The 26,580-nt window shown below is 36.8% G+C and overlaps 1 protein-coding gene across 1 annotated transcript in view; it reads right to left on the reverse strand.

Annotated features, from left to right (window-relative positions):
• The window catches only part of NUP210L (nucleoporin 210 like), a 106,062-nt gene that overhangs the window by 46,325 nt on the left and 33,157 nt on the right, over positions 1-26,580 (reverse strand). Inside the window, exon 14 of the mRNA XM_081306845.1 lies at positions 15,973-16,146. Within this exon, the coding sequence (XP_081162971.1) occupies positions 15,973-16,146 (174 nt within the window). The remainder of the gene's footprint in view (positions 1-15,972; positions 16,147-26,580) is intronic.

Raw genomic sequence — 26,580 nt, forward strand, 5'->3', positions numbered from 1 at the left:
CTAAAAAAATAAATATTAAAATTCTCTCTCTCCCTCCCCACCTTTAAAAAAATAAAAAAAAAAATGGAGAGAATTTGTTGCTAGCAGAACTGCCCCATGAGAAATGAAAAGGTAATTGGGTATGGTGGCACATACCTATAATCCCAGTGGCTTGGGAGGCTGAGGCAGGAAGATTCCAAGTTTGATACCCGGCTCATCAACTTATCGAGGCCCTAAGCAACTTAGCAAGACCTTGTATTAAAAGAAAGAATAAGAGGGGCTGGGGTTGTGGTTCAACGGTAGAGCACTCACTTAGCATGTGCGAAGCACTGGGTTTGATTCTCAGCACCACATAAAAATAAATAAAATAAAGGTATTGTGTCCAACTACAACTAAAAAATAAATATTAAAAAAAGAAAGAATCAGAGAACTTAAAGAGAGACAGAAGAAATGAGTTTTTGTTTGTAATTATTTTTCTCCTAATTTAAAAGGCAAATGTATAAAGCAATAGTTATAAATCTGTTGGATGGGCATATGATATATAACTATGTAATCTAACAGCACAAAAAGAGGGGGAAGAAATTGAGCTATACAGGAGTGAAAGTTTTATATATTTCTGAAATGAAGTTGCTCTTATTCCAAACTAGATTGTTTAAGATTAATATGTTAATTGTAATCCTCAAGGAAACAACTAAAAAAAAAAAAACTCAAAATAATATAGCTTCCTAAACAGGCATTCAACAAGGAAAAGATCATATTCAGTTTCAGTAGGAAGACAGTTAAGACCAAAGTCAAGAAACTAGCCTAATTTGAATCTAGCATTCCTCAGGCTCTTCTTGAGCTGGAGAGGAAGTTGGAACTTTAGGCTCAGCTAAGGAAGCTGAACATAACAACAGTCAAGGAAAATGAAGCTGGTGATGGTCACAAATTGGTTATCATCTTTGTTCTCATTCCTTAACTGAAATCTTTCTAGAAAGTCTAAATCTAACTAGTACATGAATTGGAGAAAAAACTCAGCAGGAAGCACATTATCTTTATTTCTCAAAGAAGAATTCTGCCTAAGCTAACTCAAAAAAAGTCATGCAAAAAATAAGCGCAATGTCCCAGCAACTGCATTCTGACTGCTATGATTGATATGATGTTTGAGGACTTAGTCTTCGCAAATGAAATTGTGGGCAAGAAAATCTGAGTAAGACTGGATGGTAGCCAGTTCATAAAGGCTTATTTGGACAAAGCACAGCAGAACAGTGTGGAGCATGAGGCTGAAACCATTTTTTCTGGTGTGTTATAAGAAGCTCACAGGGCAAGGATATTAATTTTGAATTCATACAGTTTCCGTTATAAACAAACATGAATAAATAAAATATCGTTCACACACACACACAAAAAATACAATAGAAGAACAAGAAAGTTAAAATGGTACACTGTAAAATATCTACCACAAAAGGAGGATGAAATGGAGAAATAAAGGAACAAAACAGATACATGACAGAGAAAACAAGTAGCACAATGGCAGAGATGACTCCCACCTTGTCAGTAACTGCACTAAATGTAAGTAAGTTACACATGCCGATAAAAAGTCCAGGATTAGCATAATGGATAAAAAGTATGATCCAGTTATACGTTGTCTACAAGAGAAAAGTAAAGGTTAAAAGTACAAGGTTGAGGAAAAAACAATATATTTTGCAAACAGTAATTAAAAAAAGAGCTGGAGTATTTATATTAATATCAGAAAAGTAGACTTTAAAACAAAAAAAAATGTTACTAGAGAAAAGGAAGGACATTTTAGAATGATAAAAAAAACTTGTTCCAACTGAGTGGTTTTTGTTTCCAGTTCCTGCTGGGTTGTTACTAAGCACTTAGGCTTTTTTTTTAATATGTATTTTTTGGGGTAGATGGACACAACACAATGCATTTTACTTTACTTTTTTTATGTGGTACTGAGGATCGAACCCAGCACCTCACACGTGTTAGGTGAATGCTCTACCGCTAAGCCACAACCTCAGCCACTCACTTGGGCTTTCTCGAGCAGTTGGATTGAATTTTTACTCATGGTGGGCCTCTTGGGTCACACCTGAGTTTATGCTAATGATGATTCAGGATGAAGACTGATCAAAACAGAAAGAACAATGTGATTAGAAGGATGGTGCTTTGAGTCAGGTAATATCAGCCTAATCTCCAGAGAGAAAAGAGGCTTTGGAGATTGAATACAGTCACATCGACAATGATTTCATCAGTCATGCTTACATAATGGAATCCCATTAAAAAACCTGGACACCAAAGCTTGGTAGAACTTCCTGATTGGTAAATACACTGATAACTTCTACTGATATATTCTCACCAGATGCTAATTTGATGGGTAGAGGGCACAGACGATTCAGTCTAGGACCCTCCCAGACCTCTCCCATTTTGTTGATAACAGCTTCATTTCCTTTATAAATAAAACTGTAACTGTGAATCATTCTTTTGTTCTCGTTGTTGTTTTCTGGTGCTGAGGATTGAATCTAGTGCCCACCCATGCTAAAGCACTGTAGAACTGAGGTACATCCCCAGCCCCTTAGTAAGTAATTTTTTTTAAGAGGGAGGGAGGAAGGGAGGGGGAGACAGACAGAGAGAGAGAGAGAGAGAGAGAGAGAGAGAGAGAGAGAGAGAGAGAATTTTTTAATATTTATTTTTTAGTTTTAGGTGGACACAACATCTTTATTTTATTTTTATGTGGTGCTGAGGATCAAACCGAGTGCCCAGCGCTTGCCAAGTGGATGTACCGCTCGAGCCACATCTCCAGCCCCCTTAGTAAGTAATTTTAATAAATCATCAAATCGTTTGTCAGGAGTAAAGGTGGCCTGTAAGCCCCTCAAGTTGTGGCTATTGTCTGAAGTGAGAGCAGTCTTTCTGGGGACTGTGTCTTAAAACTGTAGAGCCTGAGCTAACTCTGCATAAATACAAATCAAAACTATTCTAAGATTCCATCTCACTCCAGTCAGAATGGCACTTATCAGAATACAAGCAACAATAAGTGTTGTCGAAGATGTGGGGAAAAGGCACACTCATACATTGCTGGTGGGACTGCAAATTGGTGCAACCACTATGGAAAGCAGTATGGAGATTCCTCAGAAAACTGGGAATGGAACCACCATTTCACACCCAGCTCTCCCACTCCTTGGTTTATACCCAAAGGACTTAAAATCAGCATACTATAGTGACATAGCCACATCAATGTTTATAGCAGTCAACTCACAATTGCTAACTATGGAAACAACCTAGGTGTCCTTCAACAAATGAATAGATAAAGAAAATGTGGTATACATACACAGTGGAATATCAGCCTTAATGAAGAATGAAATCTGCTGGTAAATGAACAGAGCTGGAGAATATCATGCTAAGCCCAATAAGCAATCCCAAAAAACAAAGACCGAATGTTTTTTCTCATATTCAGATGTTAATTCACAATAAGTGGGGGGCTATGGAAGAACAGAGTTACTTTGGATTAGCAGAGACGAGTGAAGGGAGGGGAGGAGTATGGGGGTAAGAAGGTAAGTAAAATGAATCTGATGATGTTATGTATATATGACTACATGATCGGTGTGATTCTACATCATGTACAACCAGCAGAATGGGAAATTATACTCCATTTATGTATGATGTGTTAAAATGCACTCTACTGTCAAGTGTAACTATTTAGAACAACAACAAAAGAACTGCACTATAGTATAACAAAAGGATCAATCTATTAAAAATATGTAACAATTATAAATGTATATGCACTTAACAACAGGGTTCAAAAATACCTTAAGCAAAAAGTGACAAAACTGAAGGGAGAAATAAAGAAAAAGAGGAAGAATGAATATCTGAAGAAATAATGGGGGTTGGGGTTGTAGCTCAGCAGTAGATCGCTTGCCTCACAAGTGTGAGGCACTGGATTCGATCCTCAGCACCACATAAAAATAAATAAAATAAATAAAGTAGAGATATTGTGTCCACCTTTAAAAAAAAAAAAAGAAAGAAAGAATGGCTGAAAACAAACTGATGAGAAACAATGAACATTCAAGAAGCTCAAAGAACTTCTGGCACAAATAAATTTGACAAGATCCACATCTAGACATGTCATATCTGTCCAATAATGGACAGGAGATCAAAAGACTTAAACAGCACTATAAGCCAACTAGACCTAACAGATATCTGTTATTTGCAAGGACAGCAGGATACACTTTTTTTTGGGGGGGGTACTAGGGATTGAACCCAGGGTGGAGGCTCATCCCTGGTCCTTTTTTAAAAAATATTTTATTTAGTTTTATTTAGAGACAGGGTCTCATTGAGTTGCTAAGGGACTCCGTAAGTTGCTGAGGCTGGCTTTGAACTTGCAATCGTCCTGCCTCAGCCCCCTGAGCTGCTGCGATTACAGGACTGCACCACCACACCCAGCTAGGATGCACTCTTCTTTCTTTCTTTCTTTAAATTGTTTTCTTTGTAGTTGTAGATGGACAGAATGACTTTATCTTATTTGTTTATTTTTTTATGTGGTGCTAAGGATCAAACCCAGTTCCTCACACATGCTAGGCAAGAGCTCTGCCACTGAGCTACAGCCCCTGCCCTAGGATACACTCTTCTTAAGAACACATGGAACATCATCTAGCATAGGCCATGTGTTTGAACAGAAGTCTCAGTAAAAGTACTTGAATCAGAAAGTTGTTCTTGAATAACAACAGAATGAAATTAGGACTCAATAACTGAATATTTGTGATATTCAAAAAATGTGTGGAACTTAAAACACTCCTGAATGGGTCAAAGAAGAAATTATGAATTAGAAAATGTTTTGAGCCAGATGTGGTGGCAAAGGGCCGTAATTTGAGAAGCTCAGGAGGCTGCAGCAGGAAGTTTGTGAGTTCAAAGCCAGCCTCAGGGACTTAGCTAGGCCCTTAGCAACTTAGTGAGACCCTGTCTCTAAATAAAACACAAATCAAGGCCGGGGATGTGGCTCAGTGGTTAAATACCGGTGGGTTCAATCCCTGGTACCAAAAAAAAAGAGCTGGAGAACAGGTACTCAGTGAAGTGGGAGACTGAGGGAATGTACTGAGGTTTAACATAAATATATATAAAGTTAATCAGAATTTAGCTAAACCACAAAATGCATAGGTGACTGTGACTATTAGGAGAAGTACTCTGCTTTTCTCAGTTTAGGAGCAGAGAACTGTGGTGGTGGTGGTGGGGGAACCATCTTTTGGAGTCATGCCTAAACTTGAACCTTAGGAAAACATAATCCCCTGCATCTTCATCTCCCCTGAAGATTGCTGCAAAGTGCCATAGACAATGACCTGGTAGCAATCCATCTGAATAATTTACACAATGAAATCACTGTGATCTGGATATTCTAGTCTAAATCTGGTGAAACCCACTGGCCAGCAACAGGGACAGACGGGGCTGGGCTCACTCTCTGAACACCAAGGTCTCTCAGGTGCAAAAGAAGCACCCCACCTATGCCAGAAAGGGTTCAATCTGCTGGGTGGGGGATATCCCTCTACAATACAAATGGGCCCACTGGTTTCCTGGCCAGCAGTGGAATTCCCAGAGTCACTATGTCCATGTGAAGAGAGGGTGGGATGAAGTATTTGCAATTAACTCTAGACCTGTGGTGATTCTCTCTGCACACCAAGAAATCCCTGAGAGCACAAAATGGCTACCAGAGTGGGACAGGGATCTGACTACCAGGCTGGGGAAACGTGATTCCAGTGGAGCACTCTGGCTCATAGGCCCACAGCAGAAGATGCAGAGCTGCCTAAGTTCACTCTGGAGGAGGGGGGCATGGAGAAGACTGCATGAATAGACTAGGTGGCTGAACTCCATGTTGTTTTTGGAAGCCAGAGACTGACTGAGAGATTCTCCAGCCCAGTGCAGTCAGCTGCCTTCAGTCCTACAGCCAGCCAGGGTATATGCAGCCAGCTTGGGCATTGGCCAGGCCTCTAATGCCTGAGGATTTCAGAACTTAAAGCACCTGGAAGAAGTATCTTCATGCTAAATCTTGGCAAGAGGACTTCTGGTCTTTTTTCATATCTGTTTTTTATTTCACTTGTGGTATTCTATGTTGGTTTGTTTGGCTTACATCACTACTTGTTATTTCATGTTTTTATATAATGTTAGGTATTTCTGATAACTCAATTAGATTTTTCTCTTTTTTCTTATCTCTCATTTTTAGTCTCTTTCCTTTCTTTCTCTTCTCATTTTTCTTCTGTTTCTCTTCCCTCTCCTACACTGTTTTTTTAATCTCCCTGTCCCTTCTTTCCCTTTTCTATTTTCTATAGAGTTTATATTAATTTTATTTTCTTTAGTACATAATTTTTCATCCTATTCTATATAATCAGTTCCCCTTTCTTCTTTTGTTTGATGAAGGCACAGAGAATGTTTTTCATCAAGTTTTTTTTTTCTTTCTTTCTTTGAACTGGGAATTGAACCCAGGGGTGCTTTCTACCACTGAACTAGGTCTCCATTCCTTTTTCTTTTTTATTTTGAAACAAGGTTTCACCAAGTTGTTCAGGGACTTATGCTAAGTTGCTAAGGCTGGCCTTAAACTTATGATCCTCCTGCCTCAGTCTCCCGATTCACCTGGTTTACCTGTGTGTGCCACCACACCCAGCTACAACAAGTTTTTAATGTGTCTGTGTGTGTGTGTATAATTAATTTTTAAAATTTATATATGACAGATATATATTGATATAAATTTTTCTTTAAAGCTATAGCTATTACTGGTGGTTACTCTCTCCTCTCAAAACTGAGTTGGATTAAGCATAGCATTTATAGCACTTTAACATGCTGAGTAGGTACTTTGGGGCTTAGATAAAGCCTTAGACTGGGGCCCATCATAAACAGAAATCAGCTCACAAAAAAAGACCCTCAAATAACAATGGTAAAGATTTTTATCCCAAAAGAAGTGCAAATTTCAACACAGAAACACAGATAACATGAGAAAGCAAGGAAATAATATTCCTCCAAAAGTTCAAAACTCCCCAATTACTGAATCCATAGCTACTAAAGTGAAGGAAATGTCAAAGAATTTTAAAATTTGATAGTTCAAATGATCAATGAAATAAAAGAAGAACTAAGTAGTGAATTAAGGAACATAACATAGGATATGAAAGAACATTTCATTAAAGAGAGAGTTTGAAAAATAACCAAACAGAAATCTTAGAAATGATAGGCACAATAAGTCAAATAAAAAACCCAGTGAAAAATTTCTCGAATAGACTAGATGAAGCAGAAGAAAAAATATCAGGGCTTAAGGACAAGGTGGGTGAACTATAACATTCAGACAACAATAAAAAAACAATAGAAATAAAAAGAAACTACAAATAGATCTCTGGGACAATATTAAAAGACAAAATTTAGGACTCTAAAGTCTCAGCCAGGGACTGGGCCTGTGGCTCAGGGATGAATATCTCTACCATTGTTATTTGAGGGTCTTTTTTTGTTTTATTTTTATAAAAAATAAGTAAACAAAATAAAGGGATGATATCCATTCATAACTACAAAAAATTTTTTTAAGTTAAAAAAAAAATAAAGTCTCAATCAGGCACCATGGCACATGCCTATAATCCCAGCTACTCAGGAAACTGAGGCAGGGAGATCACAAGTTTGAGGCCAACCTCAGCAATTTAGCAAGACCCTGTCTCAAAAAATAAAAGGGCTGGGGATGTAGCTCAGTGATAAGGTACCCCTGGGTACCTAGTACCCTAAAAAACAAAACCAAAAAAAAAAAAAACAACCTTTTAGATCTCAAGAAAGGAATGAAGATGACAGCTAATGGCACAGAAAACTTATTCAGTGAATTAGCAAAAAAAAAAAAAAAAACTCTAATCTTGTAAATACTTGTGAATAAGATGAACCTGCAACATACTGTTAGCATATGTAACTACAAATACAGATGACCAAAAAAGAGCCGCTCCATGATATGATAGTCAAAATGCCAATAATTCAGAATAAAGAAAGAATTTTAACAGCTGCAAGGGAGAAGCTCCAAGGGACTTATACAAGCAAACCTACCAGAACAGCACCAGATTTCTCAAAAGAAAATCAAGGATAGGAGAGCATGGAATGATATATTTCAAGCCCTGAAAGAAAATAACTGTCAACTAGATCACAATATTCAGCAAAGCTGTCCTTCAGAATTGGAGAAAAAACAAAAACTTTCCAAGAGATAAGCATCAACTTAAGGAATTCTGATTAAGACAGCACTGCAAAAGATATTTAAAGGAATCCTACACAGAGAAGAAGATAAAAACAACCAAAAGAGCACAAAAAAATATAATTAGAAGAGCAGATAAGCAAATGAGAGTCAGAAATGAACCAGACATTAGAAATAAAACAAAATGACAGGAAAGAATACATACGTCTCTATAACAATGTTGAATATAAATGATCTTAATTCTCTAAATAAAGACATAAACTCAGCTGGGTACTGTGGTGCATGTCTGTAATATCAGTGGCTTGGGAGAAGGCAGAGAATCACGAGTTCAAAGCCAGCCTCAGCAATGGCAAGGCACTGAGCAACTCAGTGAGACCCTGTCTCTAAATAAAATCCAAAATGGGCTGGGTGATCAGGAGCCATCTTGTCACAAGTTATAAAGGATTCATTTCTGTTTTCTGTGAAATATTACGATTTCTATTTAGCTTGGCCATGTTTTGATGTTTAAACTTGCTTGGAATCCCTGTCAGTGCCTTGAACTCACCCATGCCTGGCTTTCCCTGACCAGATAACGACCCTCTCTGAAACTTTAGTGGGGCCTCATAAATTCTGATGTTGGGATCTAATTTTACTCCCTAAGTGCTGAACCATTTAGACCATTAACCTGCCTTTGTGTTATACTTGTCAAAATTCTGATATCTGTAAGTTCTCAAGACACCCCCCTTTTTTGCAACTTTCCGTGCTATAAAGCTGCATTCCTAGAGAACTGCAATGCTGTCTTCTATTCCCACTGATTTTGGGAGAGTGAGCCCCGGCCGTTTGGATTTACGAGCTTGCTGTAGTTTGACTTGAATTGGAGTTGGTGGTCTTTTCTTTGCATCGTGGTTTAACACAGGGGAGGTGGCTCAGTGGTTGAGAACCCCTGAGTTCAATCCCCAGCACCAAAAACAAATAAAACAAACAAACAAAAAAAGACATAAACTGGCAGATTGATTAGAAAACAAGGCCCAAGTACATGTTGTGTTAAGAAGCACTCTTCACCAGCAAGACATTCACAGATTGAGAGGATAGAAAACAATAGTCCATGCAAACGGAACCCAAAAATGGTAGTAGAAGTAGCTATTCTTGTATTTGACAGGCAGACATCAAGCCAAAATTAGTCAGAAGAGACAAAGAAGGTCACTGTGTATTGGTAAGGGGAATAATCTGACAAGAAGACATAATGATTGTAAATATTTATGCCCCAAATGTCAGTGTACCCAATTTCATAAAAAACCAACCACTTAATAAAGGGACAGATGGGCCCCAGTACAATAATAGTGGGTGACTTCAATTTACCACTTACTAATAAATCATACAGACATAAAATCAACAAAGATACAACAGAGTTAGACTATACTTTAGATTAAAATGGATTTAATAGATATCTATGGAATATTTAATGCCACAACAGCTGAATACATTTTCTTTTCAGCTGTTTATGGAACTTTCTCCAAAATAAATTACACATTAGACATTAAGCACATCTTGGCAAATACAAAAAAAAAATTAGATAATTCCTTGAATTTTGTCAGATCATAATGAAATTTTTTTGAAACCAACAGCAAGAAAAAAGTATAGAAACTATACAAACACAGGGAGATTGAACGATATATTTTCGTTTTTTGCACTAGGGGTTAAACCCAGGGACATTTTACCATTGAGCTACATCATCCCCAGTCCTTTGCATTATTTATTTTGAGACAGGGTTTCACTAAATTGCAGGTGACCTTGAATTTTCGATCCTCCTGCCTTAGCCTCCCAAGTAGCTGGGATTACAGTGTGCACCACTGCTCTCAAGCCAAAAATTACACTTTTGAATGATGAGTATGTCATTGAAGAGCTTAAGGGAGAAATTTAAAAATTCTTAGGCTGGGCATAGTGGCAGACACCTGTAGTCCCAGCGACTCAAGAGGCCTAGGCTGAAGGATCACAAGTTCAAGGCTAGCCTCAGAAACTTAGCAAGGCCCTAGCAATTTAGCAAGACCCTGTCTCAAAAGGAAAAATAAAAAGGGCTGAGGATGTGACTCTTTGGTAAAATGCCTCTGGATTCAATTCTTAGTACCTACATAAGTACATAAATGTATAAATTTGAGCAAACTGAATTTAGGAGTATATAGAAAGGTTTATATACCATAACCAAGTAGAATTTATCCAAAGAATATAAAGTTGGTTCAACATATGAAAATAAATCCATATAATACAGGAAAAAACAGATGCAGAAAGAGCATTTGACAAAATGTAATAAATATTTAAAAAAAAGAAAAGAAAAACCCACATCCAATATCAGATTTAATGGTCTAGACTGGAAGTTTTCCCCATAAGATTAGAAAAAGTATAAGGATATCTATTCTCACTACTTCTCCTGAACATTATACTGGAGGGTTCTAGTCAGGGCAACTAGGCAAGAAAATGATAGAGGCATCCAGATTACAGATGAAGAAGTATAACCATCTCTATTTTCAGATGACATGGTTTTATATATAGAAATCTGTAAGGAATCCAACAACAACAACAAAAAAAAACTATTAGAATTAATAAATGAGTGCAACAATATTGCAGATACAAAATCAATATGTAAAAGGCAATTGTATTGTATTTTCTTTCTTTTTTGGTACTGGGGATGAAATATAGGGGTGCTATACACTGATCTATATCACCAGTCCTTTTAATTTTTGAGATAGGATCTCAGTATGTTGCTGAAGGTCTCACTAAATTTCTGAGGCTGGCCTTGAGCTTACAGTCCTCCTGACTCAGCCTCCTGAGTTCCTGAGATTACAGGCATGTGCCACCATATCCAGCTCAGTTGTATTTCTACTACTAGCAATGAATAATCTGAAAATGAAATTAGGGAAATAACACCATTTATGATAGCATCAAAAAGAACAAAAAGTGGTGCTTTCTTGTAATCCCAGCAATTTGAGAGGCTGAAGTTTGCAAGTTGGAGGCCAGCCTCAGCAATTTAGTAGTACTCTATCTCAAAATAAAAAAAGGACTGGAGATGTAGCTCAGTGGCAAAGCATCCCTATGTTAAATCCCCAATCCCCCTCACCACAAACACAAAAATTAATAGCATAAATTTTGGAGTTCAGAAATGAATTCTCAAGTTTATGGTTAATAAATTTTCAATAAAAATGCCAAGACTACTCAAAAGAGAAAGAATAATCTTTTTTTAAAGAATATTTATTTATTTTTTAGTTTTCGGTGGACACAACATCTTTGTTTGTATGTGGTGCTGAGGATCGAACCCGGGCCGTACGCATGCCAGGCGAGTGCGCTACCGCTTGAGCCAAATCCCCAGCCCAAGAATAATCTTAATAATAAATGGTTCTGAGTCAACTGGATATTCACATACAAAAGAATGAAGATGGGTTCCTACCTCACACTATAGATAAAAATGAACTCAACATGGATCAGGGGACAAAATTAAGAGCTATAAAACTCTTAGAAGAAATCAAAGTCATAAATCTTTCTGCCCTTGGATTGGGCAATAGTTTCTTAGATACTACACCAAAAGTATAAGCAACAACAACAACAAAAATGATTAATTGGATAAACTAAATACTTCTGTGCTTCAAAAAAATACAATCAAGAAGGTGAAAGAAAACCCATAAAACAGTATAAAAATCTTGCAAATCAAGTTTGAAAACAAACTTGTATCTAGAATATATGAAATGAAGAACTCTTAAAACAGAATAAAAAGACAATTCAATTAAAAAAAAACTGTCAAAAGGCCAGGTGTGGTGGTGTATGCCAATAACCCCAGATACTCAGGAGGCTGAGGCAGGACCACCTGGGCAATTTAGCAAGATCCTATCTCCAAATGAAATCAATAGAAAGATGCGGATGACTTAACTGATACATTTTACCAAATGTTTAAAGAACAATGAATGGCAATAATTCTCAACTTCTTCCAAAAATAGAAAATGGTGGTATAAAAAATAGCTTGGTGGTAGAGTGCTTTAGTAGCATGTGCAAGGCCCTGGGTTCAGTCTTCAGTATAAGGGGAAAAGAGCTGGCAAAAGATCTGAAAAAAAGCTGGTAAAATATATTTTTTCAAAGAAGATATACAGATGGCCAATAAACACATGGAAAGATGCATAATCTAATTAGTCATTGGAAAGTGCAAATAAAAATCACCATGAGATACTACTTCATTTCCTCTAGGAAGGTTATATCAAAATGACAAGCATTAACAAGTATTGGGGGTGGGGGTGGCTGGGGTTGTGGCTCAGCAGTAGAGCACTTGCCTAGCATGTGAGAGGCGCTGGCTTCCATCCTCAGCACCACATAAAAATAAATGAATAAAATAAAAGTATATGTCCGACTGTAAAAAACTAAAAAGTATTTTTTAAAAAGCAAGTATTGGCAAGGATACAGAAAGACTGCTATTCTCTTACCTTGCTAGGGGAAATGTAAAATAATGCAGCTCTTCAAAAGACTAAACAGAGTTAACATATGAGTCAACAATTCCAATTCTAGATACATACTCAAGAGAAATGAAAACGTGTTCACATGAAAACTTGCATGTGAATATTCATGGCAGCACTTTATTGGTAGCCTCAAAATAGAAACAACACGTCCATTCAACGGATGAGTGGAAAAGCAAATTGTAGTATTTTTACATAATGGACTACCATTCAAGCACACACACAAAAAAGAATACAGTATTGATAAATGCTACAACACAAATGAACTTTGAAAACATGCTAAATGAAAGAAGCTAAACTTTTATAAGTAACACACATTATATGATTTATATGAAATGTCTAAATAGGCAAATCCATAAAGATAAAAAGTATATTAGTGATTGACAGCAGCTAGGAGAAGGTAATGAAAGCAACTGCTAATTAGTATGGGACTTCTTCTGGGGAAAATGAGAATTATCTGGAAGCCAGGCATGGTGGATGCCTGTAATGCCAGCTTCTCAGGAGACAAGCAGGAGCATCACAAGTTTGAGGCCAAGCTGGGCCACTTAGAACATGTCTCAAAATTTAAAGGGCACAAGGCCATGGTTTTAATCCCTAGTACTGCAAACAAGAACAACAAAAAGAGCTGGAGTAAGGTAGTGTGGTGGTTCCTAAATAACTTTAAATTGTACATTTCAAGAGGTTGAACTATATGACTTAAATATCATATCTCAAGTATAAAAATAAATATATGTGGGAAGGGTGATGAGAATCATGTCTCTAACTCAAATGGTTCAGGGAAAACATTTTTTGTAACTTTTCTGTAAACTTGAATTATTTAAAATGAATAGAAAATGACATTGAAGATAATTATGCTATAGGGGTAAAGCTGGTTCTATTCCACTTGTAGTGTTTGTGATTTTTTCATTTTATTTGTTTGTTTTTGCAGTTCTGGGGATGAAACTGAGGACCTCACATAGGCAAGGCAAGTGTTGAACCCCGATGCAAAGAAAAGACCACTGACTCCAATTTTAAATAAAATTAAAGCAAGCTTGTATTGTGTACACACAAAAAAGAGTGATCAATGGCTGTCTCTCCCAACCTGGGCTAGAGACCAGCACTCCAGCTTTCCAGGAATAAGGTTTTTTAGCACAAAAAATTGCAAAGGGGGGGGTGTCTTGAGAACTTACAGATAACAGGATTTTGACAAGCATAATACAAAGGAAGATTGTATGTTAATGATCTAAATGGCTTAACATTTCAAGGTAGGGAATAAATTTAGATCCACATCAGAATTTATGAGGCACGGCTAAGGTTTTAGAGAGGATTGTTATCTGGTCAGGGAAAGCCAGGCATGGGTGAGTTCAAGGCACAGGGAGGAACTCCAAACAGGTTTAGAAATCACAGTAATTTATAGTAAAACAGAAATTAACTTTTCATGACTTTGTGATGAGATGGCTCACAATCTTAAAATGGAATTAGGCTGGGTTCATCACAAGTAAAGTGATCTTCCACTGAGCTATATCCCCAGCCCAGAAATACTTTTTGAAAAGTGAATCAGGGGGGCTGGGGATGTGGCTCAAGCGGTAGCGCGCTCGCCTGGCATGCGTGCGGCCCGGGTTCGATCCTCAGCACCACATACCAACAAAGATGTTGTGTCTGCCGAGAACTAAAAAAAAATAAATATTAAAAATTCTCTCTCCTCTCTCACTCTCTCTTAAAAAAAAAAAAAAGAAAAAAGTGAATCAGGGACTGGGAGTGTGGACAGTGGTAGAGCTCTTGCCTCACACGTGGGAGGCACTGGGTTTGATCCTCAGCACCACATAAAAATAAAATAAAGGTATCGTGTCCATATACAACTAAAAATATATTTTTAAAAGTGAATCATTCATAAAATTAAAATGATAATACTTAGTGTGGAATTTGATTCTGAAAAAAATCTGGGTTCTAGACTTGTAACATCTCATACTATTCTTTAATAATATAAGGCAGTACAACATAAAGTTAATAACGTGTTTGTGATCAGACAGATGTACTACTTTCTAGTTGATGACTTTGGAGAATGTTACTCAACTTCTAAAAGCCTCAGTTTTGTGGTTTAGCTTTATTCATTGATTTTTTAAAAATAATTATTTATTTATATATGGTGCTGAGAATTGAACTCAGTGCCTCACACATGCTAGGCAAGTGCTCTACTACGGCATTACAACCCAAGCCCAGTGTTGTGGTGTAGATATAAGGTGTCCCCCAAAAGCTCCTGTGTTAATTCAGGACTATTCAGAGGTGAAATGATTAAATCATGAGAGGTGTAGCCTAATCAGTCCACTCTAGTTTGACTAGACTAACTGGGTGGTAACTGTAGGTAGGTGAGGCTTGGCTTGAGGAAGAAAGTGGGTCACTAGGGATGTGCCTTGGAAGAACTGATCTTCCTTGTGGCCCCATCAGCACCCCCTGCTTCCTGGATGTCATGAGTGGAACAGCTATTCCCTGCTATACCATCATGCTCTGCCTTGTCTTGGGCTCAGAGCAATGGAGTCAGTCAATCTGGATGGTACCTCTGAAACCTTGAACTCAGAATACACTTATACTCATTTAGGTTGTTCTTGTCAGCTAGTTGAGTTATAGCAATGAAAAGCTGACTAACACATTAAGTTTTCTCATCTGTAAAATGGGAAAAATTAATAGATTGTTCTGTTCTGTATAGGGTGAGTAATGACTTCTCCCATGATTAGGATTACAGTCAACCTCATTTATTATATAGTCCAATGTTCTAGCTTTTTAGTTGTATATGGACACAACACCTTCATTTTATTTTATTTTTTTTTTTTCAAAAGACATACTAAGCCTTTTTTTTTAAAGAGAGAGAGAGAGAAGTTTTTAATATTTATTTTTTAATTTTATTTTTATGTGGTGCTGAGGATCAAACCCAGTGCCTCCCAGGTGGAATATGAAAGCTCTACCACTGAGCTACACTTCCAGTCTCTGATTCACTTTTTAAAACTTTATTAGACAAATCATTATTAGACAATTAATTCTTCATTTCTCTGCTACCTACAAAATAACTACATTATTGCTCATCATTAAATTTTATTATTTATTAACAATGCTAAAAGATTTATTATGAAAGCATATTAGCAAGACCTTTTGGAAGTAATTAGGAGAGATCTCCGTTGTCTATTGTCATAATCACAAGCTGTGTACAACAAGCACAGTCATGTCACTAAGTTTACCAAGTCTAACAGTTTACTCACTATTAGAAAATGAGTAACAAAATAGTTACCTTGACTTTGATGAGACAAAAGCTATATTTCATATCCCTGCCTCTAAAGCATGGAAAAAAAATGCCTAGTTGGAAAAAGACTTGATGCTTACCAGTTGTTTGTTGTGCTGAGGCAGAGGACAGGGCTGGGCACCAGCTGGCACCTTGTATACTGGTGTTACGGACATACTGGCAGGATGGGCACATATGAAGCGCACTTGTACAACCTCCACAGCTGGACTAGGGTTCAGGACTCCTGGGTGATTTCCAATTCGAAATGTGAGAACCTTTAAGGAAATATTAGAGCAAGAGATAATTATGGGTAAACATTTTAAAAAATATATTTTTAGTTGTAGATGGACCACAATACTTCTGTTTATTTAGTTTTTTTTGTTTTTGTTTTTGTTTTTTTTTTTGTGGTGCTGGGGATTGAACCCAGTGCCTCACCTGTGCTTTGCAAACTCTCCATCACTGAGCCACAACCCCAGCCCTATCTATGGGTAGACATTTGATGTCGGTTGAGCACATCTAAATGTGTCATTCAAATTCCATTACAGAGTGTTGATTTGGACATTGTAATCAGATAAATCCCTTAAAGATATTATAGTTCTTAATTATCTGTGTTTTGGGGCATTAAAGGTATCATGAACTTTTTAAAAAAATTGAGCTTTGGAGTCTGGGGTTGTGGCTCAGTGGTAGATCACTTGCCTCGTATGTGTGAGGCACTGGGTTTGATCCTCAGCACCACATAAAAATAAATAAAATAAAGGTATTATGTCCATCTACAACTAAAAAAAATGAAGATAAAAGGGGAAAAAAAGAGAGAGAAGGAAAAGGGAAAAAGGAAAAAATCGAGCTTTGGCCAGACATTCTCCAGCATCCAGTTTGTAAAGAAAACATGATATCAAGACAGCAATAATCAGACCAATGAGGCAGCTCTGCTTTTGCTACTGAGATTGACCATCAGCATTCTTAAATCTGCATTACTGTGTCTTAATGGACAGTGGTTTATTTTGTTGTAAACATGTGTTTGTAGAACTATTCTAATACATAAAAATTTTGTCTTTATTCTAATAAATAAAAAGATTTTTGCTCCCATGAGATAAAGCAAATTTACAAAATTAAAAACAACCAAGCCTCAATCTAGTAGCTCAGTCTTTGCCTCCAACAAACTTTTGTTACCAATTGGTAAAAAGTGTAAAAACTACGGCTGGGGTTGTGGCTCCATGGTAGAGCGCTTGCCTAGAATGTGCAAGGCCCTGGGTTCGATCCTCAGCACCACATAAAAAATAAATAAATAAAGGTATTGTGTCCGACTACAACTAAAAAATAAATATTAAAAAAAGGTATAAAAACTATGTTGTGTTACAATTTGTCTTATGTGAAAGTAATAATGAATAACACTGTGGAAACAGAAAGAAATTAGGATGCTTTAATTGGGAGTTAATTAGGCCCTGAAATTACTAATAGTTCATTCAATAACAGGAAAAAAGAAAACTACCTCAACATAACAGAAGTTTTATATTGAAAAACCCATAGCTAATGTTATATTCAATGGTTACACTGAAAGTTTTTTCTCTACTCAAGAATAAAGCAAGGATATACACTTTTGCCACTTCTATTCAACATTGTTCTACAAGGTTCAAGAGCACATGCTGGGGCTGGGGATGTGGCTCAAGCGGTAGCACGCTCGCCTGGCATGCATGTGGCCCGGGTTCAATCCTCAGCACCACATACAAAGATGTTGTGTCTGCTGAGAACTAAAAAATAAATATTAAAAAATTCTCTCTCTCTCTCTCTCACACTCTCTCTTTAAAAAAAAAAAAAAGAGCACATGCTCATGTACAATCTACTACATGAATTCAGCAAAGCATCTGGATACTAAGTCAACTTATAAAAATCAGTTACATTTTTATACACTAACAATGAACAGTTTGAAAAGGAAATTATGAAAGCAATTCCATTTAAAATAGCCTCAAAAAGAATAAAATATTTAGGAATTAGTTTAACCAAGGAGGTAAAAGACTTGTACAATGAAAACTACAAAATGTGGTTAAAAGAAGTTAAAGAAGATATTACTAAATAGAAAGAAATCCCATATTCATAGAATGGAAGACTTTTTTTTTTTTAATTTTTAATATTTATTTTTTAGTTCTCGGCGGACACAACATCTTTGTTTGTATGTGGTGCTGAGGATCGAACCCGGGCCGCACGCATGACAGGCGAGCGCGCTACCGCTTGAGCCACATCCCCAGCCCCAGAATGGAAGACTTAATGTTAAGATGTTAATACTATCCAAAGTGATTTACAGATTCAATGCAATCCCTATCAAAATCCCAATGATTAAGAAGGCTGAGGCAGGAGAATTGCAAGTTCAAAGCCTGGACAAAATAAAAAGGGCTGGGCAATTAAAGGACATATGAACTGAACAGACACTTCTCAAAAAAGAAATACAAATGGCCAATAAATACATGAAAGTACAAATACACAAAAAATGTTCAATATCATTAGCAATTAGAGAAATGCAATCAAAAATACATTGAGATTTCATCTCACGCCTGTCAGAATGGTAGTCTCAAGAATACAAATGATACTAGTTGCTAGAGAGGATGTGGACAAAAAGGAATACTTTTGCACTGTTGGTGGAACTGTAAATTAGTACAACTACTATGGTAATCAGTATAGAGGCTCTTCAAAAGACTAGGCATGGAACCACCATATGATCCAACTATACCACTTCTCAGTATTTACCCTGAAGAATTAAAGTCATCTTACTATAGTGATACATGCACATTTGTGTTTATAAGAGCACAATTCACAATAATCAAACTATGGAACCAGCCTAGGTGTCCATCAGTGAAGAATGGATAAAGAAAAGGTGGGTACATACACACCATGGAGTTTTATTCAGCCATAAAGAAGAATGAAATTATGGCCTTTGCAGAAAAATGGATGGAATTAGAATCCACCATGATAAGTGAAATAAGTCAAACTCAGAAGGTCAAAGGTCCTATGATGTTTTCTCTCATATGTGGAACCTAGAGAGAAAAAAGGAAAACAAAAGTGGGGGTGGATCTATCAGTAGAGGAAAGGGACTAACGAGTGGGAGGTAGGAAGGAAGGGGAAAAACCTGAAGAGTGATATTGGCCAAATTATGTTATTATATTGTGTGCGTATATAAATATGTGAAATATGAATATGTACAACTATAATGCACCAATAATAAATAAATAAATAATCACAGCAAAATAAAAAGGGCTAGGGGTGTAGCTCAGTGGTAGAGAACCCCTGGTTTCAATCCCCAGTGCACCCTTCACCCCAACAAAATCACAATGACGACTTTTTCAATAATAGAAAAAAATCCATCTTACAATTCATAGAGAATCTTAAAATTTTCCAAATAATTAAAAGAAGCTTGAAAAAGAATAAAACTAGGGAATTTAACTTTCCTGATTTTAAGTCTTAATACAAAGTTACAGTAATCAAAATGTGTGGTACAAACATCAAGGCAGACATGTATACCAATGGAATAGAGAATCCATGAAAAAATCCTTGCATACATGGTCCAATAATTTTTTAGAAGGGCACCAAGCCCTTTTAATGGGGAAAGGGCAGCCTTTTAAATAATCAGCATGAAGAAAACTGGGTAACCACATGCAAAAAAAAAAAAAAAGTTGTGCCTTTTCCAAACACCATATGTAAAAATTAGTTCAAAATGTTTCAAAGACCTAAATGTAAGACCTAAAAGTATAAAACTTTCAGAGTAAAATCTAGGACAAAGCTTGACAATATTGTACTGGGCAATGCTTTCTTGGGTATGATACCAAAATACAGGCAATAAAGGAAAAAAAAAACAGTCAAATTGGACTTCACAAAGATTTTGAAAACTTGTTCATTAAAAGATAAAGTCAACAGAATAAAAGGCAATCCACAGAATGGAAGAAAATATTTGCAAGTCATATATGTGATAAGCAACCAATATACAGACTATATAGTGAACTTCCAAATTCAGCAACAAAACAACCCATTTCAAAAACAGGCAAAAGAGGGCTGGGGTTGTGGCTCAGTGGTAGAGCACCTGCCTTGCATGCGCATGGCCCTGGGTTCAATTCTCAGCACCACATAAAAATAAAATAAAGGCATTGTGTCCATCTACAACTAAAGAGAGAGAGAGAGAGAGAGAGAGAGAGGCCTTAAGGAGGTGTTTTTATATCCGTGTTCACAGCAGCATTTTGCATAGCAGCTAGAACATGAAGGCAACACAAGGGTCCATGGATGGATGGACTAAAAAAAAAAGTGTATATATACATTATAATGGAATATGCAGCCTTAAAACAGAAGGAAATTCAGACATGCTACAACATGAATGAAACTTGAGAATATTGTGTTAAGTAAAATAATATAGTCATAAAAAGACAAATACTACATATTTCTATATATTTGAGGTATTTAGAGTAATCAAAATTAGAAGCAGAAAGTAGAATGGTGGTCATCAAGGGCTGGTGTGAAACACTAATGAGGAGTTATTTTTATTCATTTATTTATTTTTTATGTGGGATTGAACCCAGGGTCTCACACATGCTAGGCAAATGCTTTACCGCTGAGCTATAGCCCCACTGACCTATATACTTAAAAATGATTAAAGTGGGGTCTGGGGCTCTAGCTCAGTGATAGCACTCTCCTAGTATGTGTGAGGTCCTGAGTTCAATTCCCGGTCTCTCTCTCTCTCTCTCTCTCTCTCTCTCTCTCTCTCTCTCTCTCTCACACACACACACACATTTTTAAAGACAGTAAATTTTATGTGTATCCTACTATAATAAAATTTAGGTCAAAAGAACATAATTAGCCCAGTGGCTTGGGAGGCTGAGGTAGGAGGATTGTAAATTCAAAGCCAGCCTCAGTGAGACCTTGTCTCTAAATAAAATACAAAATAGGGCTGGGGATGTGGCTCAGTGTTTGAGTGTCCCTGAGTTCAATCCCTGGTACCCCCCTGAAAGGACATGATTAGGTCTGAAATTACTAATAGTTAGTCATATCATATATACAGTAAAATTGACTATAAATATTAAAAAGAAGGTTGATTAATCATATCACAGTTCTTACTAAGTTAAAATCTTACATTGATGCCCTGTGGGCCAGTTATCCTTCCTGTGTTTCATACATAAATTTTTTAAAAGTAATTAATTAATTGGTTTTTTTTTAGTTATACATGACAGTAGCATGTATTTTGACATATTATACATATATGGAGTATAACTTCCCATTCTTGTGGTTGTACATTATGTGGAGTTATACTGATTGTGTCTTCATATATGAATATAGGAAACCTATGTCTGATTCATTCTACTGTCTTTCCCATTCCCATCTCCAACCCTCCCCCCCTTCATACTTGTCCCCACAATCCAGTGAACCTCCACTCCTCCCCATTCCCTATTTATTGTGAGTCAGCATCCCAAAATCACAGAGAATATTTATTTGGTCTTTGGTTTTTTTTTGGGATCAGGTTATTTCACTTAGCATGATAGTCTCCTGTCCTACCCATTTACCATTTACCAGCAAATGCCACAATTTCATTTTTCATTATGGCCGAGTAATTCCATTATGTATATGTATCACATTTTCTGTATGCATTCATCTGTTGAAGGGCACCTAGGTCCGTAGCTTAGCTATTGTGAATTGAGCTGCTATAAACATTGATGTGGCCGCATCATTACAGTATGTTGATTTTAAGTCCTTTGGGTATATGCCAAGGGGTGGGATAACAGGTCAAATGGTGGTTTCATTCCAAGTTTTCTGAAGAATCCCCATACTGCTTTTCAGAGTGGTTGCACCAATTTGCAGTCCCACCAGCAATGTATGAGTGGACCTTTTCATCCACATCCTCACTAACATTTATTGTTACTTGTATTCTTGATAATTGCCATTCTGACTGGAATGGGATGAAATCTGTGTAGTTTTAATTTGCATTTCTCTAATTACTAGAGATGTTGAACATTTTTTCATATATTTGATGACCATTCATATTTATTCTTCTGTAAAGTATCTGTTCAGTTCCTTTGTCCATTATTGATTGGATTATTTATTTTGGGGTTTTTTTTTTTTTTTTGGTGTTAAGTTTTTAAAATTCTTTATCTTGGAGATTAACGCTAGAACAGGTGGCAAAGATTATCCCCCATTCTGTATGCTCTCTCTTCACATGCTTTTTTTTTAAATTTCTTTTTTAGTTGTAGATGAACACAATACCTTTATTTTATTCATTTTTTATGTGGTGCTGAGGATCAAAACCAGTGCCTCACACATGCTAGGTGACTGTTCTACCACTGAGTTACTACCCCAGCCCTTCTCTTCACACTCTTGGTTGTTTTCTTTACTATGAAGAAGGCTTTTAGCTTGATACCATTCCATTTATTGATTCTTTTTTTTTGGGGGGGGGGTACTGGGGATTGAACTCAGGGGCACTCAACCACTCAGCCATATCCTCAGACCTATTTTGTATTTTATTTAGAGATAGGGTCTCATGATTCTCCTGCCTCAGGCTTCCAAACCCCTGGAATCACAGGCATGCGCCACTGTGCCCAGCCCATTTATTGATTCTTTTTTTAAAGTTCAATCAAAGATTTCCTTTAGTCTTTTTTTTCCACTTATTGATTCTTTTTTTAATATTTATTTTTTAGGTGTAGATGGACACAACACAATGCCTTTATTTTTTTTTTTATGTGGTGCTGAGGGGTGCTGAGGATCGAACCCGTGTCCGGCCTGTGCTGGGCGAGCGCTCTACAGCTGAGACACAATCCCAGCCCCCATTTATTGATTCTTGATTTTACTTCTTGTGCTTTAGGAGTACTGTCAAGAAATTCAGTTCCTAAGCCAAACGATGGAGATTTGGGCTTACTTTTTCTCCTCTTAGGCACAGGATTCTCAGGTCTAATGCCTGGGTCCTTGATCCACTTTGAGTTTTGTGCAGGGTGAAAGATAGGGGTTTTGGGCTGGGGATGTGGCTCAAGCTGTAGCGCACTCACCTGGAATGCGTGCAGCCCAGGTTCAATCCTCAGCACCACATACAAACAAACGATGTGTCCGCCGAAAACTAAAAAATAAATATTAAAAATTCTCTCTCTCTCTTTGAAAAAAAAAAAAGAAAGATAGGGGTTTAATTTCTTTCTAGTACATATGGATTTCCAGTTTTCCTCACACCATTTGTTGAAGAGGCTATCTTCAATGTATGTTTATGGTGCCTTTGTCTAGTATGAGATAACTATATTTAAGTAGGTTTGTCTCTGTGTTCTCCATCTTGTACCATTGGTCTTCATGTCTGTTTGGGTGCCTATACCATGCCGTTTTTGTCACTATAGCTCTGTAGTATAATTTAAGGTCTGATATGGTGATGCCTCCTGCTTCATTTTTCTCACTAAAGAGCCTCTTATATTTCCAAATGAATTTCATGACTGCTTTTTCTATTTTTATGAAGAATGTCATTGAACTTTTCATAGGAATTGTATTAAACCTGTGTAACACTTTTGGTAGAATGGGCATTTTGACAATATTAATTCTGCCTATCCAAAAACATAGGAGATCTTTCCATTTTCTAAAGTCTTCTTCAATTTCTTTCTTCAGTGTTTTGTAGTTCTCATTGTAGAAGTCTTTCACCTATATTATTAGATCAATTCCCAAGTATTTTATTTTATTTGTTTTGGTGCTGGGGATGAAATCCAGGCCTTGTACATGCAAGGCAACAATCTACCAACTGAACTATATCCCCAGCCCTATTTTATTTATTTTTTGAGGCTATTGTGAATGAAATAGTTTTCCTAATTTCTCTTTTAGTTGATTCATCACTGATGAATAGGAATGCAATTGATTTATGAGTGTTAATTTTATATCCTGCTAATTTGCTGAATTTATGAGTTCTAAAAGTTTTCTGGGTCTTCTAAGTATAGAATCATGTTTTCAGAAAATAGGGATAGTTTTGAGTTCATCTTTTCCTAATTGTATCCCTTTAATTTCTTTCTTCTGCCTAATTGCTCTGGCTAGAGTGTCAAGGACTATGTTGAATAGAAGTGGCGAAAGAGGGCATCCTTGTCTTCTCCCAGTTTTTAGAGGGAATGCTCTCAATTTTTCTCCATTTAGAATGATATTGGCCTTAGGTTTAACATATGTAGCTTTTACTATGTTGAGGTATGTTCCTACTATCCCTAGTTTTTCTAGTGTTTTGAACATGAATGTATTCTGTATTTTGTCAAATGCTTTTTCTGCATCTATTGAGATAATCATGTGATTCTTGTTTTTAAGTCTATTGATGTGATGTATTATGTTCATTGATTTCCATATGTTGAACCAAGCTTGCAACCCTAGGATGAACCCCACTTGATCATGGTGCACTATCTTTTTAATATGTTCTTGTATGCAATTTGCCAGCATTTTATTAAGAATTTTTGCATCTATGTTCATCAGGAATTTTGGTCTGAAGTTTTCTTTCCTTGATGTGTCTTTGTCAGGTTTTGGTGTCAGGGAGATACTAGAATAAGTTTGGAAGGGTTCCCTCCTTTTATATTTCACAGAATAATTTGAGAAGGATTTGTGTTAGTTCTTCTTTGAAGATCTGACAGAACTCAGTTGAGACTCTATCTGGTTCTGGACTTTTCTTGTTTGGTAAACTTTTGATGGCATCTTCAATTTCACTGCTTGTAATTTTGATCTGTTTAAATTTTCTGTGCCTTCCTGGTTCAATCTGGGTAGGTCATATGGCTCTAGAATTTGTTGATGTCTTCAATATTTTCTATTTTATTATAGTATAATTTTTAAAAATAGGTTCTGATTATCATCTGTATTTCAGTATTGTCTGTTGTGGTATTTCCTTTTTTCATTATGAATTTTAGAAATTTGAATTTTCTCTCTCTTTTTCTTTGTTAGTTTGGCTAAGAGTTTATGGATTTTATTTTTTAAAGAAACATTTTTTTTCTTTTTTTGATTTAAAATTTTTTTGCTTTTAGTTTCATTGATTTCAGCTCTGATTTTAATTATTTCCAGTCACAAACTGCTTTTGGTGTTGATTTGTTCTTTTTAAAAAAAAATATTTATTTTTTAGTCGTAGTTGTACAGAATTGACCTTTGTTATTTATTTATTTATTTATATGTGGTGCTGAGGATTGAACCCACAGCCTCATATGTGCAAGGTGAGAGCTCTCCCACTGAGCCTCAGCCCCAGCCCTGTTCTTCTTTTTCTAGGGCTTTGAGATATAATGTTAGGTTATTTATTTAGTGACTTTCTATTCTTTTAATGAATGAGCTCTATCATTCATTAATTCTTAACCATAATCAAACTGCAAAACTTTGTTACTATTTTTTTGTTTGTTTTTGATTTTTGCAGTACTGGGGATTAAACCCAGGACCTCACACATGCCAGGCAAACACCCTTGGGCATGCTGGGCAAACACCCTACCACTTAAGTACATTGCTAGCCCATTTTATTATTTATTTATTTATTATTAGTTTTGTACCAAGGATTGAACCCAGGGGTGCTTAACCACTGAGTCATATCTTCAGCCCTTTTTATATTTTATTTAGAGACAGGGTCTCCCTGAGTTGCTTAGGACCTAACTAAATTGCTAAAGCTGGCTTTGAACTCAAGAGCCTCCTGCCTCAGCCTCACAAGTTGCTGGGATTACAGGCATGCACTGCTGGCCTTCATATATATATGTTGTAGTTGGACACAATACCTATATTTTATTTATTTATTTTTATGTAGTGCTGAGGATTGAACCTAGGGCCTTGAATGTGCTAGGTGAGTGTTCTACTGCTGAACCACAACACCAGCATCAGCTGGCCTTATTTTTATTTTGAGACAGGGTCTCACTAAGTTGCTGAGGCCGGCCTTGAACTTGGGATCCTCCTGCCTCAAGCTCCTGAGTAGCTGTTACTAGTTGTTTTATTTTTTTTCTTTTCTCCTTCCTCCCTCCCTCCCTCCGCCCCCCCCCTTTCTCTCTTTCTTTCTTTCCTTTTTTTCGTACCAGGGATTGAACTCAGGGCACTTAACCACTCAGCCATATCCCCAGCCCTATTTTGTATGTTATTTAGAGACAAAGTCTCACTGAGTGCTTAGCACCTCATGTTTGCTGAGGCTGGCTTTGAACTCACAATCCTGCCTCAGCTTCCTAAGCTGCTGGAATTGCAGGCGTGTGCCGGCTTGTTACTAGTTTTGATAGAGGCAGGGTAGAGCTATGAACAATACCTATGCAACACACATTGTTGCCTCTAAAAACAGTAAAAGATTATTCTCCAATTTTTGTGGCACATACTTGTATTCTCAGAAACTTGGGACACTGAGGCAAAAGAATCACAAGTTTGGCCAGCCTGAGCAATATAGCAAGGGCTTAAGCAACTTAGCAAGACCTTACTCAAAATAATTTTTTTTAAAGGGCTGGGAATATAGTTCAGTGGTACAGTGCCCCTGGGTTCAATCCCCAGTAACCAGTCCCCACATCCCCCCAAAAAAACTAATTCAATTGAGAGAGGGTAAAATACTCTTTATCAGTATAGATTATTTCCTCAAAATTACTAAAGACAGTTGACCCTTTAAAGTCTCTTCCTTAATCAGTATACAGGTTTCTCAAAAGACTAGGAATAGAATCACTAATGACCACTACTTGGTATTTATCCTAAAGTATTAAAGTCAGTATACTAGAGTGATATATGCATACACATGCTTATAGCAGCACAATTCA

The sequence above is a fragment of the Spermophilus citellus genome (assembly GCF_964194105.1).
Source record: "Spermophilus citellus genome assembly, chromosome: 9".
In the NCBI taxonomy this organism is placed as follows: domain Eukaryota; kingdom Metazoa; phylum Chordata; class Mammalia; order Rodentia; family Sciuridae; genus Spermophilus; species Spermophilus citellus.